General features: G+C 44.6%; 1 protein-coding gene across 5 annotated transcripts; it reads left to right on the top strand.

The window, feature by feature from the left end:
• The first annotated feature begins 73 nt into the window (after window positions 1-73).
• On the top strand, window positions 74-15,833 carry IL4R (interleukin 4 receptor). Of its 5 annotated transcripts, none has more exons than XM_048961960.1 (10): window positions 74-281; window positions 4,109-4,216; window positions 7,142-7,283; window positions 8,387-8,538; window positions 9,710-9,864; window positions 10,457-10,613; window positions 11,075-11,174; window positions 11,771-11,840; window positions 11,952-12,028; window positions 12,127-15,830. In XM_048961960.1, the coding sequence occupies exons 2-10, from the start codon at window positions 4,150-4,152 to the stop codon at window positions 14,117-14,119; spliced, it is 2,913 nt and encodes a 970-aa protein (XP_048817917.1). In that variant the 5' UTR covers window positions 74-281; window positions 4,109-4,149; the 3' UTR covers window positions 14,120-15,830. The 5 variants fall into 5 exon arrangements, with proteins under 5 accessions (XP_048817917.1, XP_048817914.1, XP_048817916.1 ...); XM_048961957.1 differs by having other exon boundaries at window positions 74-334; XM_048961959.1 differs by having other exon boundaries at window positions 74-355.
• Window positions 15,834-19,348: the final 3,515 nt, after the last annotated feature.

The raw sequence follows: 19,348 nt of genomic DNA, 5'->3' as shown, positions 1-19,348 counted from the left end.
GGGGCGGGGGCTTGGACGGGGGCGGGGGCAGCGGGCGATCCCGGCGGAACGGAGAGGAGGGGTCCGGCCACACCCGGCAGCGGAAGAAGGGCGGGGTGTCGAGGTTCGCTTCGGGTCCGGCGCCGCAGTGTCCTCCCGTGAAACTTGGCCCGGCTCCGCCTGCCCGCTGTCCGTGCGGGGCTGCCGCTCGGCGCCCAGTGCGGGAGTTGCGGAGGCGGAGCGCGGCGGGACGGAGGGAGGAGTGGCTTCGCGGGAGGTGGATGCGGATCCGAGCCGAGCGGGTAGGGCGGCGGGTCGGGTCCGGTTCCGTCCCGTCCCGTCGCTGCGGCGGGTGGTGAGTCCGTGCAGGCGTTCGGTGCGTGCCGGTACCCGTCGGTACCCGTCCCGGGGCGGCGGTTCTGCGTTTCTGCTCTCGGCTCTGCCCGTGACGGCGGAGTTTGAGCCGCTCGGAGCCCTGTGGGTCCGCGTCGTGCGTCACTGTTGGCATTCCTTAATCGCTCGCGGAGTTCTGTCCCGCGGGGCGTTCCGGCAGAGCGCTCACTGAGCGGCGTTCTCCGGACACGTGTGTCGCGTTCGGGGAATTTGCCGCCGTGAAACTGCTCGGAAACGATGAGTGAGCTTTTCTTGAAACGCAGATTTCGTTCTTTAACAGCTATTCCTGGTGCGTGCGTATTCAGAGAGCTTAGGGCCAATTTATGATAGTTATAAAACGGGCTAGCAGGATCGATGGACCAGCGTGAGCAGCTCCAGGAGCTGAGCCCCAGTTCCTTTCCTGCCGGAGTTTCCCTGGCTGTGTTCCATGATGAGTTTCCGCCATGCTCGGTTTCGTGAGCGAGTTTGAGTGACGCGTGTGTAAAAGACAGCACGGAACTAAATACGTGCGAGAGCTGAGCTCCCACCGACAGCCTGCGTGGATTCCCTGTTTGTCAAGGAGGGGCACGGGTTGATTATCTCCCCCCACGCAGTGGCCAAGTGATGTTTTCAATGCTGCTGCTCAGGAAGCTGGCTGGAAAAGGTGGGTTTCACTCACAGAATGAAGGTTGAGGTTGGCCAGGACCTCTGGGTTCATCTGGTACACCCCACTTTATCAGGGCTGCCCAGAGCAGAGTGCCCAGCCCTATGTCCCTTTTGGAGATCTCCAAAAGACAGAAACTTCACAGCCTCTCTCAGTTCCTTCCCTAGAGCTTAAAATCGGATTTACTGTACTGTAAATTATAAGAGTAGCACTGCATTCTGCTCTGAGTTGTTCTGGGCTTCCCACTTGAAGAAGGGCAGGGATCTCCTGCAGACAAGCTGGCAGAGGACCAGGGGGTTGATGAGGGCCTGGAGTATCTCCAGTACTGAGGGAGGGCTGGGAGACCTGGGGCTGTTCAGCTTGGGGAAGAAAAGGCTGGCAAGGGATCTCATCAGTGTTTATAAACACCTGAAGTCCAGGAATCAAGTCAGTGGGAGTGGTCTCCTTTCAGTGGTGTGCAGCAATAGAACACAGGGCAATGGGCACAAACTGGAACACAAGAATTTGCATACTAACACAAGGAAGAACTTCTCATCTGTCAGAGTGACGGAGCACTGGAGCACGTTGCCCAGAGAGGTGGTGGATTCTGATCTGGAGGTGTTCAAGACCCACCTGGATGTCTATGTGTGACCTGCTGTAGGAACTGCTTTAGCAGGGGTTGGGCTTGATGGTCTCCAGAGGTCCCTTCCAACCCCACAACTCTGTGACTCTCCTTGGCATTCCATTCAGGTGTCCATACTCAGCACTCTCCACAGCTTCTGCTGCTCTGAGCTGGAAGATCCCTAAAACTGTCTTAGTGCTTTATTTTGCAGTTTTTCAAATTATGATCAAGCACTGTGTTCATTTTAGGTGATAAATGATGCACTGTTTTGCTCTTTGTTTTCTTCTATTGTCTCCATTACACCTTTCCCCTAGATCCATCTCAGCTCCTGAGTCTCTTAGCTGTGGAGTTAAGCCCAGCCACTGTGGGCTTTCCCTCTGAACAGGGGTTTGACCCACTGCATTCAGCTTCCTGCTCTGGGTTGCAGGTTGGGTTGCAAGGTTTTGTCTTTCCCATTGGTTGCAGTTGGACTTGATGATCTTGAAGGTCTTTTCCAACCTGAGCAATTCTGTGGTTCTATGATAAGAAAATATATTGGAACGCAGAACCCCCAGCTTAAGTCAAACATCTGGGGCACGCGCTTCTCACCACGTGTTGCATTTGATGTCACATTGCATGTCCAAGAGCTGCTGTTTGGAGTTATATTTCTGTGGCTCTGCTGCTTTGTATTGGCATGTAGAAACTATCATTTGGTTCCAAATTTTGTTTCACATTTTTATACAAAACCAGGTGATGAACGTTGCTTTGTATTGTTGATCTCATGCTGGCAGCAATGATGGCCTGCATATTAAACCAAGAGGAATAAGACAGGCTTTGCTTTAATAAATTTAAAACTAAAGGGTGGCTCTGTCCAATAGCAGCAAAAGTAAATTGAGCAGCCCTAGGTCGAAATGACCTTCATTGGTCATTTGGGGTGCACACCCTTTGAGCACAAGCTTTGCAAATTACACCTGTAGATTAAAGATGATCCTACTTTACTTAAAGGCCTACAGCTGAAATTACTGCTTTTCTAGATATTGAATGAAATCTTTTCAATCACATCTTTTTCTCCTTCTTTTTTTTTCTTTTCCTCCTCCCTCTGTAGACAGGGATGATTTGATCTGCTGATTCCAGCACAGAAGCCAACAGATGAAGCTGCTTCCAGCCCCACTGCAAATCTTTTATAGTTTTTAGGAAAGTCACTTAAACTTCTTACACCTTATTTCCTCATATATCCCGAGATCGATAGGTTTGCTGTGTACTTGGTATTCTCTGTATGTGTTACATATTTTATGAAGGTTGACCTTTTTATGTCATTATCTGACATAAAATCTTAAGAGCTTGCAGGTGTTGAAAGGTCACTTCTGAATTTTCTCCCTTTGTGTTGACTTTATAGTCTGTTTTGTTACTGTTTCATCAAAGCTGTTCCCTTTCTGTCAACGTACACAGAGTGTTTTTCCTACAAGGGAAGGACTTTTTTTGCTGCCATCTGTGGATTCATGTATGCTTATGTGATACAGGATTCTTTGCCAGAGTTTTAAGGGTTTCTTATTACTTGACAATGGATTGGAAGGCAAACAACATCTCCTGAAAAGGACGGGAGGAAGAGCAGAACAATGTCTTGTGCTGCATTCGTCTGCTCTTTATTTCTTCTTCCAAGCAGCTGCAAAACCATCTGTATTCTTTTCCAAAATGTTATTGCTGTACTCAGCCGCGTTTTCTGTTCCCAAATGTGAAAAGATCTGCTCTTGAGTAATAGCTTTCTTGAGTATTTATGGGAAACTTACTTTTGAAGCTGGTCGTGTTTTACTGGATGAGCAGTAGTTGCTGCCGATAAGATCTCAAAACAGTTTCCATTCTGATGTTCTGTTTTCACTCAGTGTTCTTATCTCTGAACCTGTAAGAACAAAAGCTTCTGAAGCTTGTTTTAAAGAGTGATCAATTACTTGTGGGAATAGAAGCACAGTACCTCTTCTGATCAGCACTGCCAGTTGGGTTATGAGCTGGTTATCGCAGGGCTGACTTGCGTACCAAAGCAGTGATTCACTATAAAGTACTCATACTGTTAACTGTGTTGAAGAAATCAGTGTTTTGTTGGCATTGCCTCCCTGCGTTTATTCTGGCTGACAGCAAGCAGAAAGCAGCTGCGCTTCAGAATCCTCCCAGTTTTTGAGATGAGTTATTTGAGGGAATGTGGCTTTGGTAGCACGCCTTGGGCTCTGCGTTCTTAGATGTATATGGCATTCACATGCATGCTTCCAAAAGGTCATTAAGTAGTGTCTCAGCTAATTACTTTAAAAGGTTATGCCACAGCAGGGTTTCCTTGCGCTTTCTGCACTTCTAGCTCATTTGTATTAGCTTTATTCCCCTGCACTTCTCACAGAGCAGATTTCTGGGGGGATTGGGCATTGCAGGGATACGAATCCTAACATCTAGCAAAGCAGCAGAGAAGAACTGTGCCCTTACTTTAATTGGGACTGATGTAAGCTTATATTATTGTCGTCTTGTTGCAGAATCTCAGCACAGCTCACTGTTCTGAGCCCAGAGAGTGAAAATGATGGCAAGATTCCCCGTGCTGCATACCCTGTGGATCCTTCTCTTTTCATATGCAACAATGGAAGGTACATCTATCAATGTTCTTAAATTATTATACTTAAGCTTTCCTAACAGCGTTTTCTCACGTCTAGGAATAGCTAGCAGGCAGCACTATTAATGTTAAATAGTATAAAATCTGCGACCTCAAGTGCTAGAAATATCCATGTAGTAAAGTCTTAGACCTCTTTGCTTTTTTGACCTTTTCCATGTAGGCAAGAAAAAAATAGAGGAATTTGCAGTAAGGAGAAACTGAGGTTAGGAAAGTCAGTTCTCTGCTTCCCTGTTGTCTGATCTATTCTGAGCACTGTGTTGCAAACAGGATGCTTGGCAGTGACCCACCAACATCTGTAGAAATCTCGTAGGAATCTCTTATTTGTTTTTATAGCTGCCACTGCTTGCCTTGTGCACTCACCAGCAGCAGACCTGCAGAGACCTATGGGGGACAAAAGCAGTAGTGTCTAGATCTGCCACCAATGGGCATCTGTCAGTCTGTGTTCTCCAAAGTTGGAAGACTGAGTTGGCTGAATTTGAACAGCTTTGAGGACACTCTGTCAGCCGTGGTGTGCCCTGCCTTGTGCCTGTGCAGGGACAGCATGTGGTGTCGTGTGTGTTCTTCATTACACCTCTATTGCTCTGGCAAGGTGTGTGGCTGCATGAAGTCTTAATGCTGCTTGTTAGTTAATGGCTGCTTTCTGAAGTTCATCATAGCGAGAAGTTCATGATGAAGGTAACTTAGGAAGCCCTGCTTTTCTGATGGTCCACCTTGATACTTTGGAAAATGAGTCTTCCATTTTACTTTCTGTAGCTTTTAAGTTGTGTCATGAAAATCTGCAGGGTTTTTTGGTGTTAGTGCGGGCACTGGTTTTAAAAAGCCAACCAAAATAGTTAAGATAAAAAATAGCCTGTCCAAAAAAACAAGATTTCTTAGCAATTTTCTTATATGCAATGAGTTCAGACATGCTCCTAGTGCTGGGGGGGAAATCTTTCAGTTTGAATTAATGAGAAGAATGAAAGTTTGTGAGAGTACATCTTGTATGTCATCTCATCTGGGTAGATTTGCACTAAGTTATCAAGGTTTAATTTCACAGGTGTCCACCTCCCTGATTAATGGATATTTTAAGTTCTTTCATCATGATATTCCAGTTGAGGATTAAAAAAGAAATCCAGTGTTTCGGTTCCCTTTTCTAAGTCTATGAACTGAAAACGAATTCTTTACGGAATGTGGTTGCTAAAGGAAATTCTCAGAGATGAATCTTTAAAAAAAACTTTATTTAAAAAAAAAAAAAAAGGGAACTTTGTACCAGAGATGAGGAAAGGGGGAAAGGTCACAGGAAGAGAGTACAGAAAATAATCCAGAGTGCTGGGAATCCACGAGGACCCTGGAAGGCAAGATAAAGCTGCTGATCAGCTTAATGCAGCAGGAAGCGCTTCATTTAATTCAGGTGTTCTTGAAAGTGAAATGTAATGTTTCCATATGTTAATGATAAAATTCATCTTTAAAGGGATTAGAATGTTAGTATTACTTTAAGATTTCTGACAGAAACAGTAAAAGTATATAGGGCAACAAACTGTAAACAGGAACAGAGTAAATAGTGTTTGAAAGAAATGAGCAGTGTTACTATTGTAGTAGTGCAGATGCTGAGTCTTCAACTTGCTGCAGTTGGAATGATTTTTGCTTTTGTCTCACTGCTGCACACGTTTGGTGTTTTTTGTTGTTTGTTTTCCTTTGGTTTTGTTTGTCTTTGAAGAACTGTGGGCCATTCAGAACAAGAGGGAGCAAATGCGGTGCTGCCACAGAGAGGATCTGAGTGATAGCTCTCATAGATTAGTAACGGAGGGCAAGATATTTATCTTGTGAAAAACACTTTCTAAATACTGAACAACAATGAAACCACAAGCTGCAACCAGCAGCTCTAAGCTTATACCAGTTGATGTATCAGACAACTTCTACCATGATTTTCATTAACAATATGAATGGTTCTTTGGCAATGTTGTATATCCTCATTTGTGTAAGTGAGCTTCATTAACATTTGAGTTCACTCAAGTGATCCAGGACTCCTTGTTAATGAAGTTTTATGGGAGGCTGTGTAGAAAGGCAAACGAAAGTGATGCACATTTGAAATGAGTGTGAGAGACCACATGCTGGCAGTGGTAAATGATTGTTTCTTTGAGTCAGGTTTTTATTGAAGTACCACAGGATGCAGTGGTAAATCCTGCTGTATGTTGTATTGGTGCACCCCAAAGGGGAACTGGCCATCACAGGTTTTGCATTTGCAGATAGTGTACTGTATCAAAGTGCATGAGTTGTATCAGAAAACGTGATATAAAGGAACCACAGAGAAGGAGAAACATGGGAGGAATAGAACCAAAGTAAGGTACTTACGAAAAGATTTTGCTTTGGAGGAGTAATCTGAAACAGGCACCACTGAAGTAAGCTCTGCAATAGCTGAAGGGCCTTACAGGATGTGAATTGTTGACAACTAGTCTTAAATTTGCAATGTAAATGATGAGAATGGAGAGTTAGTAATGTGCTAGGCCGTGTGAGCAGAAATGTTTACTTACTGCAGAGAAACCAAATTATTTATCAATATGGCCCTTGTATAATTGCCAACAGAAAGCTTCTGGCAGGGTAAGTAAAGAAATTCCAAGAAAAATCCTAACTAAAAGGATTCTGAAAACCAACCAAAGCTACTCTAAGTTTTAATGGAGGAATTGAGGGAGAGAAGAGAGAGATTTGCAGTGAGGAGCTGCTCAAGGGAGGCAGAAGGTATGAGCTTAGGAAGCTTAAAGCAATTGCAGATAAAACACAAGTTCAGGCGTGCAGGCAGTGAGCTTGGGCTGACCGTTGTCTGCAGTTTGTCTTTTGAATTCAATTTTTACAAAATGTTACTGGTTAGTTCAGTTAATTCTTCTGATTTTCATGCATCTCATTACGTGCTGCTTCTCCCTAGTTATGGCTACAGAACACATACAGGAATTTGCATGCTTTACTGACTATGCCGAAAAGCTGATTTGTCACTGGAAGGTGCCTGCACAGCTGAACTGCTCCCAAGAGTTCCTGCTCTACTACAGGAAGGAATTTTTTCCTCCCGAGTGAGTGCTTAATGAGACTTTCCTTTGTTGTCATTGGAACTTTATATATTCTATAGCCATTACCAGCTTTGATTCCATCCCTTTGTCATGGGTGCCTGGGACAAGGCGTAGTCAGGGCTGTCCTCATTGCCAGGAGGAAGATGTGTCCTGCAATTAACATTATGCTCTAGTGTATGGGAACTGCTGAATCACAGCCTGAATCTCAGATCGACCACCTGAGGTGAGCCCTGAGTCAGCCCTGGGAGCACAGGTGAAGACAATTCTGTGCTATTGGAAGGGGTGGAGCCTGGCTGCACCTCTGCTAGACCCCATTTAAGAGCTGAATGCCACTAGGGAAGGATCCCTTTTGGAGATTGCTCCTCTTGGAGTCTCCTCAGCTAGCCCAGGACAAGGGTAAGCTTTCCATCCATTCTTCTTTAGCATGGTAACCTGTTTAGCCTAACTTTTCTGTACATTTCTTAATTATAACATCTGTATACTCATTGGTGATGCATCTGCTCAGTAGACTCCTTTACAAACTTCTCCGTGTTCTTGGTACGTAGCATTTGTCAAGTAGTGCTTGCAGAAACAGTAGTGTTCTCATCAGTGCACTGAGCCTTCATTTTGTGAGAAACCACGCATGATTTACCAGGCTGTAGCATGCAGTGCGACTCATTGTTCACAGCTGTTTGCTGCCTTCTGCAGCAGAGGCAGTGTTCCTGCCATCTCTGACAGGAAGACAAATCTGAGCTTTCCTCTTCCTCTCCATGTGATTTCTCCAGAGAGACTTCTGGGTAATCTTGTTTTGTACACTGCAGTAAAACTGTGCCTGGACTAGTAGGGCATCAGTCTGCTCCTTCAGAAGGGGAGTGTGGTGAAGGCTGCTTTCAGGGTTAACATTTCTAGATCATTTCTTAGCTTTTCATTAGTGCAGCACCAAGGGGTTTGGGAGTTGAGAGGGACTTGGGTTTGTTTTGGATTTGTTTGGACTAAATTTTTCTACAAACTGAACTTGCCTGTATCAGATTTGACTGGCTCCACACACTGGTAAGCTTAGTTCCACACTTTCAAGAAATAGCATGCTGTGCTATATGAACAATCATAATTTTCTACCTGTTTTTCAGAAATGTGTGTGTCCCTGAGAACGGAGAAGAGAGTTTTATGTGCACTTGCACAATATATCCTGATTATTTTGTATCTGGTCTCACCTATATCCTAGCTCTACAGTTCAATGGCACCAATATGTGGAATTCCAGTGTTACACCAGCCCAAGTTGGTAAGAAACTGTTTATTTTGTCACTAGAACATTTAGTTTCAGGCTTTGCAACTCTAGCTGACTCCCCATTAATGCTACCAGAAGAGTTTTTTTTCTTAGTAGATGTGAAAACTGGAGCACTGGAACAGGCTGCCCAGGGAGGTGGTGGAGTCTCCTTGTCTGGAGATGTTCAAGACCTGCCTGGATGCCGACCTGTGCGACCTGCTGTAGGGAACCTGCTTTGGCTGGGGGGTTGGACTCGATCTCTGGAGGTCCCTTCCAACCCCTACAATTCTGTGATTCTGTGAAAACATGACATTTGTAATGCTGGCTTAAATGAGAAGCATGGTTGGCTTAGAAACCTGATCCTGGAGTAGATTCTTAAGGAAAGAATACAAGAAATGGGGCAAGCAGAATGGTTTTTCCTCTAGCTTTACCATCTCAGCTTCCAGCCATCTACAATTTGGGGGCTTAAGTGTGTATTTAGAGAACTTCACTTGTTGCTATAGAATTCAAGGATGAAGAGGAAGACGCTACTTCCAGTTCTTAGAACAGTAAGCTCTCCCTACTGAAATTCTTTCATTCCTGTCGCTGTTATCCTCTGATAAAAAGTTGATGACCCTGCTCTTTCACAGGACAAAGCATAGATACAGTTCCTATTTCTCTGTCAGCACCTGGTTTGTTTAAACTAATAAGAGTTTGTAACACTGTGTCGCCTCAAAGGCTCAGAAATCATTCATGTGCCTTGGGCAGACATTCATCTGCAGTGATGATCTGATTTATTTCCTACCTGATGTCACTGAGACTCATCAGGAGGCTGCATCAGTTTCTAAGACACAGGTAGGCAGGACAGTCTGAATGCAGGGTGGTCAGAAGCTGTATGCCCAGCATATGGCACAGCATGTTATTGTCAGGGCATGGATTGTTACCACTTCTTCAGGTTGAAAGCTGCACTCATTGCACCAAAAGTAGAGTTTGAAGTTTGCTCAGCCAACCTGGGTTTTCAGTGGTTGTTGATGAATACCTCGCAGTTGTGCTGTTTTGGTCTCCTTGCAGAGCTTAGTGAAAAGGGCTGAAATGCATTGACTCTGACATTTTGGCTTCTGATTAATGTTTTTTTGTCCCTGCTTCTTTAATTCAACACTTCTACATTTTCACATTCTCCTTAATTGTATTTTTTTTTAATGTACAGTTAAGCCCAGGCCTCCCAAAAATCTTGCTGTTGAGAAAGCTGAAAATGGTAATTTCAATTTGAGCTGGGAGGAGAGCTATGCTGCTTCATCCATGCTTTTTGGACAGCCAGTCATCTATGAAGTAAAATACTGGAGCAAGCAGCGCCCAGAAGAGGTAAGGGACAGCTGGCCTCATTTTCTATCTCTGGAGCTTCAAGGTCTAAATGTTCTGAAGGACTTTAAAATTGTTTCATGAACAATGGTGTAAGGGCCAGTGAGGGCAGGCCCCATGGTGTTCCTGAGCATGCACTTTCTGTTGGTGTCAGTCCCAAGTCGGTTCAAACAAGGCCTTAAAGGAGTGAAACTTTCCTGACTACCACCCCAAAGGGACCAGCTGCTCACAGTAGGCAGGACGGAGACTGAAAATACAGTGCTTCTGTTACATCTGAAGTGACATCTGAAGCTGGAGGCAGTCTGTGACACTGTGGAGCATTTGAGGCATTTCAAGCGCCCTCCTGATCTCTGCAGCATTTTAGAGCAGGGCTTATTCTGCCCCAGGAAGAACATGTGCGATGGCATGTCACAGATACGACCCCTTTGTGACAGCACAATACAACAGCATGTAGCAGATAATTTGTACAGTCATTCACTTGCTCATTTATGAGAAGTCACGGAAATGTACAACACAGTTGGCATCTAATTAGTGCCACAAGCTCTAATCCCCATAAGAAAATCAGTGAACTCTTACTGTCTTACCTTCTTTTCAGGTTACTGTGACATCAATTAACTACCAGGCCAAAAGCTTTGAAATTACTGCAAGCTCCTTGCAGAGAGGCTATGATTACATCGCAAGTATACGGTGTAACTATACAGATTACCCAGTCTACTGGAGTGACTGGAGTGATGGAGTTGAATTTCACTGTGGTAAGTATTATAACTAATCACAGCCTGGTAGAAGCAGAGACATTTAAACTTAAAAATAATAATAAAAGCAAGTGGATATAAATGAGTAAGAGAGAATGAAGTGGAAGTAGCTCTCAATTTTCCATTAGAGGGGTGAGGCTCTAAAAATAATATTTCTTAAGAGCAGCACAGAGGGTGAGAGCACAGCTGCACTACAGTTCCGTTCCAGGGACTGAGATGGGTTTGTTTCTGAGGGCGGACAAATGGCTTCACAGTACACGTGGCTATCCCAGTTCCTGCCTCACTGACAGTAGGTAACTGAAGGATCTGCACTGGCCTTTAGATGTGACACATGCCATTGCCACTGGTTCTGCTGTTGATCTGCAAAGGCTTTACTTCACATCCTCTAAAGTAGCATTTTTTGGTGATGGATTTGGTATTGTCAGTATGTGTATATGTATGTAAATATATTTATTTAACAGATTATCAAGTGACATCTGAAGACATTCTGCACATGGCTGTTCCTATATCTTGCATCCTGATCATGGGAGTAGCTGTAACTTGCTATTTCTGTTTTACCAAGTAGGTATCATGCTGCTCATGGGTTTTAGAGACTAGCACTTTGCACAGATGCCAGTATTGCCGTTGTTTAACTGAACATTTAGTAGTACGGGATTTTCCTTTGTAACTTTAACTCAAACTCTGTGAGCAAACATCTTTTAAACATCAATCTGCTGCACTCTGTCATTTTCTGAAAAGATAATTGAGTATTTTTTACTAATCTCACTAGAATGGTCTTATTACAGCACTAAAATGGGCTGCATTTATGGGTCTGTTAGCTTTGAATCCCAATCTTTGCTGGAGTTCCAGTAATGATGGTTAAATATGTGCATTTCTTTTTACATTTTTAGTGGCAATATGAAAGTGGGAGCCTATCTGTTTCACATGTCACTCTAAGGGCAATTGGAAGAACTTGTGACTGTGGTTGTGTAGAGCAGTCATATGAATCAAAGTTAGTGCAGATATGTTTATGAAAAGCAGCTTCTGGAGATGTGCAGAACAGGCACTTCCTTCTATGCTCTTCTCTCCTTCTTAGCAATCTGTATTGCAGCAGCAGGAAGCGTACTGATCAAGCCAAAATTGAGTTAAAGCAAACAGTTTTTATTCTTGCCTTACAGAATGAAGAAAGAATGGTGGGATCAAATCCCAAACCCTGCAAAGAGCCATTTGGTTGTAAAAAATGTCAAGGTATTGTAAGGGCTTTGCAAAATATACCTTTTGCTGATCACCAGGAATAGAATATGGAATGTGGGAAATACTAAACATATTTTGTGTGTCATAACACTTCTGTTTTATCAGTTTTCAGTCTTGAACTATATTGATGAAATGAAGTTCCCTTTCTATGATTCAAAGCCAAGTCATGTGGAAAAGCAAATGTAAGTAAGATAAATAGGGTGAGGGGAGAACCTCAGCTTCACAGCATGACATTTTTCTATTACATAAACGTTTCTGTCTTTCTTATTTCCTAAAACAGCAGTTGCAAAAACTGTCAGGCTCAAAGTTTGTCAAGCCAGAACTTCAAGGAAAAAGATAACATCAGAAACATTGAGAAATCTTGCAGTTGCTGCAGCAAGCCTGGAGTGTGGTTTCCAAAAGGCATTAATGCAGTTTTAACCCCTGAGACTGTTCTTGTTGAAGAGTCTGTGGAAATCTGTGAACGTTTAACAGACATTGAGGCTGAGAACCAGGAAAAGACCAGTGACCAGATCACCGTATTTGAGCCTTGTGAGGGCAGTGTCAGCATGCTGAGGGAGCACGCTGAACACAATGATGCACTAGCTAACATGTTCATGGAGCTCTTGGCAGATGAAAAAAGCATGCAAGATGATAAAGATCCAGACATCATTACAAGTGAAATCTTTCAGAAACTTGAGTCAGAAAATCTTTCTCAAAAAAATCTAGTAGAAAGTGCTGTCCAGAGTCAGCAGTCAGCTGGTTCTCATAGAGACTCTCCTTTTACTGAAGCCTCTCAGGATGAGTATAATTGCAGTACAACCAGCAGGAAGTCTGCACAATCAGAAGAATCCTTTGAATCTGGCTATCGGAGCTCCAGCACAAATTCTGCTTCTCTGGATGCAAGAGATAGTCCCTGTAAGCTTCAACAAAGCCTTTTGACGTGCAGTTCTGAAAGTCAGCGTGACTCATCTGTGCTTATTTGGGAATCTCTAAATAAACCAGCCTTTGACAGAATAAGCAGCTCAGCATACAAGGGCTTTGACACCCTCATATCTCCTTCTATGGAGCCCTGTGGCTCTGCATACAAGAGCTTTCATGCTGTAATGTCTCCATCTGTGGAGCCCTGTGGCTCTGCATACAAAAGCTTTCATGCTGTAATGTCTCCATGTGTGGAGCCCTGTGGCTCTGCATACAAGAGCTTGGACACCCTTGCGTCTCCATCTGTGGAGCCCTGTAGCTCTGCATACAGGAGCTTTGATGCCTTAATGTCTCAGTCTGTGGCTAGCAGTAGTTTGAATATGCACTTTGAAAATATGTGCTTGTTGCCATCTTTAACCCAATCTTCAGAGGCACATGTGAATGATGGAGTTCCAGCTTTCCTACCAGAGGAAGAAATTCATAAGCAGGCAGTGTATCAAAATCTTCAAAAGGAAGGCAGCGTGCTTGCTTGCCCTGCTGGACCTCAGCCATCTGGTTATAAGTCTTTTGATGCTGCAGTTAAATGTAGTGGTGCACACTTTGACAGTAGCAGTGAGTTTATCTCAAAGTCACTGTACGAACCCTTAGTTCATCTTTTGTACAACAGCCTGGAAGAAACACCTCCATATAACATAACCCATGAGCCTGATGGCCGTGAGTGTTTGATTGTACAGGACTTTGATTCTGGCATTGCCCCGGGTGCAGGCTCTCGTGAGAAAGTGTCATGCAGTAGTGATGACAGCCTTTCAATTGTCAGCTCTCATGAGCTGTTGAGTGATAACAAAGATGAAAACACCAGCAGAGACAAACAGCTGTTGCATTTCTTGGAGCTGAACTGTCAAGATTTTAATGGAGAGAGAGCTATAAAGGGAACAAAACATAATGACTTGAACTGTTGTGGTGAAGGAGTGCCAGGGGGCAGCAGTGACAGAATAAGTACTGACTTCCAGTGTGCCCCATGCAACCATTTGAGGATGTTTGGAAACTCAGAGGAAAATAAAGAGGTGGCAAACAGGTGTAGTTGCTCAGCAGCAAACTTACCTGATGAATTGCTGGATGGCATGGGGCTAACTGTAAAAACTGCAGAAGAGCCTCTGGAGCTCTTGGTCTCAGACAAGTCAGCTGCTGTTTGTGCAGATAACCCTCATCTTTCTGATTCTCGCACCACTCACAATGAGAGTTCTGGACTGGCACCTGCAGTTAGAAAAAGATCATCAGAACTATTAATGGAAAACAACAGGAAGAATGAGAAAAAAGTTGAATTTCTACAGGTTCTTGCCCAGGAGGACAACTATTACATGAAGGTTGCCTAGCCATATTTACCAGGACAGCCAAACCAACCTTTGGAAAAAAAAAACTGTAAGGCAAACTGATAAAGTGCTTTGTTATTCCAATCTTGCCTACAGTGATGGTTACTACAATTCAGACATGGGTTTGCTGGGTTGTAATGCTCATGCTTGCTGCTGGACTGGCAGCTGGTACATGAGGCAGACCCCTGGGTACAGAAGGGGCTAGCAGCTAACACACGGAGCTACTGCACACTTAAGGAGGCAAAGCCAGTGTTAAGGCTTCTCTGGTGGTGGTCGTTCTCTGCAAGTGAGCAGGAGATGCATCAAGTTGGCGTTCTTATTCAGCACATCTCCTGTGCTTGTTGCTCTGGTTCTGTATGTTGCTTGGGAAGCAAGCGAGGTGATTCAACAGTGCTGATGCACCTGGAGGTGAGGTAGAATCATAGAATGGTTTGGGTTGGAAGGGACCTTGAAGAGGAAGTGGCTGATTTGTGCAGATTGCGTTGCACGTTCAAATATTTGTTTGCTGGGGATGTCCTGTGTCCGTGGCACCAGAATGTGGTATGTTTCTGTATTTGCTCAATTGAGATATGAAATAAATATTACCATCATTTGGTCTAAAGAAATTATGTTATTGATGCTCAGTTTATTATTTTGGAAGTAAACAGATATTTTATACTTACACTGTTGTAAATAGAATCGCATGTTTCTAAATTAGTTTCTCTGCAAGTTTACTGGTTTGTGGTTAGACTGTGTAAACTCATGGATTGTTCCTTCGCTGCTGCTTTTTGTCCAGTCACAATGGAAACCATGCCTGCTGCTTTTAAGCTCTGGTTGGGCAGCTATTCCAGAAGTCATACTCATGATTCTGAATTTTGCTAGGGCATTATTATGTATTTTGGTACTGTAATTTCCACCTCAGTATGTTGGCAGCAGCATAAAATAATTAAGGACTGTTATTTTATATATGTACCTATTTAGAAAACCCTGTTGCCAATCATGAAGAGGGAAAGATAACAGGTGGCTGCTACACAGGAACTCATTTGACACATTTTGTAAGATTTGTGTCCAGCTACACTTCAAATTCCAGGTTGGCTCAGCAGCAGAGGTGTTCATACATCACTCTCGGAGCAGTAAAAAGTGGTATATAAGCCCAGAAAGGAGACTCAGAGTGAAGTGTCTGTATTTGCATGTGACGATTAACATGTGTGGTGGAGCCAAATGAAGCGCTGATGAACATGGTAATCATTCTTTTTTTAATTAAAACTATGAGGATGAATTGTACTGTGAGGTTGCGGGGCATGAAAGTGAAGAGGCTTTGCAGGACTCTAAGCAAACTCACTAAAATGGTGGGATGAGAACATGCACAAAGGCCACAATCTGCCTCCTGATTAAGATGACTCACTTCCCTAAATCCTAACAAATATTTAAGCAAAAGCCCCCAGTTATTGCAGCTACCCAGAATGGATTACTCACTGTTTGCGGTAGTGCTGCAGGGTGTGAAGGGAGGCATGGTGCTGTCAGTGCTGTTTTCTTCCCCTTCTGCCTGTGCTCTCATCCATGTGCTCTTGGGGATGCAGGAATGCCTGCATGTGGCTGGAACAGCCAAGAGAGCTCTGCTCATGCCAGCGTGGAGGCTGTTTGCTGCAGCAGTTCTTCTGCTGAGCCCCAGCTTTGTTTTCACTTTTTTTTTCCCCAAACTTATTTATGTTTTCCCAACATAGCTGCACCTTCCTGTCTGCTCCTTTCCACTGGGAGATGTTGTGTTCTTGAGTACTCTACATCAGCCCTCTGGTGAAATCAAACTGCATCCCTTTGGGAAGGAGGAGCCCTGTTCTCCTGCCTCGGCAGAACCCAGGACTGGTGTTTAAACATCAGGACTGTGTGCAGCCGGCCTGCCCACCCGCTGTGCTAAGGGAGGCACACTATGTGTGTGACTCAAGTGTGATTTCAGCATTCCATCTCCCACTTCCTCCACTTCTGCAATCTAGAGCTATTGCTATAGGCTGCTGGGCCGTAGCTACATTTCAAATGATAAGTTTGAGGCTTAAGATTAAGATCTGCTGAGAGGGTGTGAGAGTTCTGACTTTTAGGACTTCCAGAATGTGTATGCACCTGAGCCACACCTCCTGGGGGCTGATCTGTGTTTGGGAGGGAGAGGAGCTTCAAACCTAAAGGTTGGGGTCCTCCAACCTTTTTAGCTAGCAGATTGCTCCTATCAGGACGGAGAGCTGCCTCTTGCAGTTAAGTGTGTTTGCAGTCTTTCTCGGTTTGTTTTGTGAGACTGAAGTGCAAATGGAGACTTGTGCTGACTTTCAGCCGTTCATTACTAACTCACAATTGTTCCACCTCTGTGTCATCCTTACCTGTTTGCATACCCAGAGTTGGCAGCCTGACTCACCATCCTGAGTGGGTGAAGCAGGTTCCTGAGAAAAGCAGCTGTATTCACAGTTCAGGAGGAACTCATTCTGATAAACTGTTTTTCCTCTACAGTGAATGCTATGTGGGTTTTTCTTTTCCTTCCTTCTAAACATCTTTTAGCATCTTAGAAACAAGCAGCTGAACTGAGCAGTTGCATTCAAATTCCTATCAGTCAAGAGTTTTGTCACTGGAAAACACAATAACCCCAAGAGGGGAGTGAGAGAAGTGTGGGTTGTGGGGTTAAACAGACCTGTGACATGTGTTAACCCAGGGCAGAGGCATGTTGTGAGCTTCTGTAAGAGCTTGTGGCATCATCCTGCTATGGAACCTGTGTTGATCAAGCAGGGTGTAAGAACATATAAATGTTTATCCATCATAAGCTATAAACTTTATCAAAGAAAAACAAGTGCTGCTAGGTGTCACTTTCTGGCAGCAACATGGCCAGAAGGTGAGAGAAGCAAATAAGGGGTTTGTGACTTGCCCTACCCTCCTTTTCTAACCTCATCTCTGGCTGTGAAATTATTGTATGACATAACCCCTTAGTGGAAAGAGACTGAGAGGATGGTTTGCTTTCTCCTAACTATGCCTTTTCTTTAGGAAACTCCTTAGCATGACTTCTGGCAGTTTGTGCTCTGGCAGAGGTGCTTTTTTCCAATGTTTGTAAATTTATGAGCAGGTGCTTTCACATATAGTAGGTGGTTTGGGCTAATTCTCAGGGTACTGTGCCCATGCAATGCATGCATTTATGTATGTATGCACGCATCACTTCCCCACCTTTGTAGACTGAGTACAAGCTCTGCCACATGGTGATGTATCATGATCACATAATCTGGCATTTTGTCTTTCTTTTCCCCTGTTATGACTGAGGCAGCCATCCCATGCTGTCAGATTTTCATTATTTGCAGCCACAGCACACAGCCTTCAAGGCCCCATCCAAGCTGTGGTGGCAGGGTCAGGAGCAAAGCCCCAGCTCAGCCCTCAGTGGCAGAGGAATGGGGCTAATGCGCTGGTGGAGTTCTCAGCTGCAGTGCTGTTGTCCTTACTGGTCTCTCTCAAAGTTCTTTATTGGATGAGCTGAGGATGCAATGGTGAGAGGAAACTTATGTCTCTGCTGTTATCTGGCTAAAATCTTTCCCCTGTTTCTCCCTTGTGCTGTCCTACTTCTGTCTGGTCCCTTCTATGGCTTTCTACAGCACAGAATTTCAATACACCCTTATTTCACCTCACCAGCAAAACTTTAAGGTGAAAGAAAATTGACTGCAGCTTTGTAACGAACAGTGCAGAGAACTGATTGCTGTGGCACGTTTAGCTGCACGGTGATGACATATTAGACTTCCCCCAGTCCAAGGGCTGTGACAGGTCTCCTAAGGAGCTCTTTGCCCAGCTCAGTGATGGATCAGCTGCTCCCGTGCTCCTACCTGTGTTTGTCCCCTGCTGTGTAAGAGCAGTGCACTTGGAGCAGTGTGGTCGGAGGTAACTGAGGCAGTGACTAACATATTGCTGGGACTTTCCTACTTGCTGCTGTTTCCCCAGCTCTTAGACGTAGGGGAATTTGACACAAGCAGAAGATTGGGGTTGGCTGCTTCTCCCCAGCTCAGCCACTACTGGTTTCACTTGCAGTAAACCACCCACACAGCAGCAAAAATGTTAACAGGGTGAGGAAGCATTGGACTGCCTTCTGGGGGGGGGAAGGGGGAGGGAGGGAGAATTTCCACACCTGGCTCAGAGTCTTAATCAGCCCTTGTTCTTGTTTTAGTGCTATGGACAGCTGCTGTGAAAGCCAGCTCTGCGCTGGCTGTGGTTTGCCCTGAAATGAGCACTCCTGGCACTGTGAGCAGCCCACAGAGGTGCCAGGTAGATGGCTCTGACAGGTTTGAGGTGTGCTGCATTCACTAACCAGTACGTGTACCTGACAGGCTCTGGGCTTGGAGGTTATGTGGGGCTCTGCTCCTCAGCTGCCTGGTAGAGGGGCTCAGGGAGCACCAGGTTGCCCTGCAGCATCGCAAGGGAATTAACAGAGCTGTCTGGTGACTTGTTTCTGCCCCAGGGGCAGGAACTAGGATCCGTAGTTCAGCATTAGAGCCCTATTCTGAGCTGTGCTGGGCCTTTGCAACAGATGCTGCTGTTCTGAAACAACAGCAGTTCTTCCTGCTTCTGGTCAGACAGCCCCCGCTGTTCTTAAAACTTGTCTTAAAGCCTCCAGCTGAGTTCCCCAGTGAGAAGGGCCATTGCAGTCACCTGCTGTCCTTTTTGTTTCTGTTTTACATGCTATCTGCCATTGCTTCAATTTGCCACTCATAGCACATTCTGTTCCAACTTCTGCAAATGCACAGTGGCAGGATAAGCAATGTGGAAACTGGGCTGTGCACAGTTACTCTTCCTTGACTCCAGAACAGCAGCCAAGGGATGCAAGCAGCATCCTTGTTTGATCAACAACCATACCACAGCAAAAGCTGCTATGGAGCACAAAATCCCCCAGCCTCTACTCTTTGTAAGAACAGCGTTCAAACTCCTCTTTTTGCTGAGCAGTGTAAAAAAATCTACCAGTGTTTGGGTGGATGCAGAAGTACTGATGTGAAAGTATTTTGTTGTACTAGTCCCTGTGCTTCAGTGGAGCCAATAACTCCACATTTCAGCCTTTTCAATCTCAAGTAAAATGTGTGCTCCTTCTGTTGCCTTACAGCTTCATAGCAAGCCACAGCTTCAAGCAATGAGGATGATTGCAGGAAGGCTCCAGTAAGCTCTATAGCTTTTCTGTTCAGAAATGTAATTTTAATTTTTTGGAAACACTGGTTACTCCAGAACAGGCCATGTTTGTTTCCAATGTTGTTA

The sequence above is a fragment of the Lagopus muta genome, chromosome 15 (assembly GCF_023343835.1).
Source record: "Lagopus muta isolate bLagMut1 chromosome 15, bLagMut1 primary, whole genome shotgun sequence".
Lineage (NCBI taxonomy): Eukaryota > Metazoa > Chordata > Aves > Galliformes > Phasianidae > Lagopus > Lagopus muta.
This window is presented reverse-complemented; position numbering and strand designations above follow the sequence as displayed.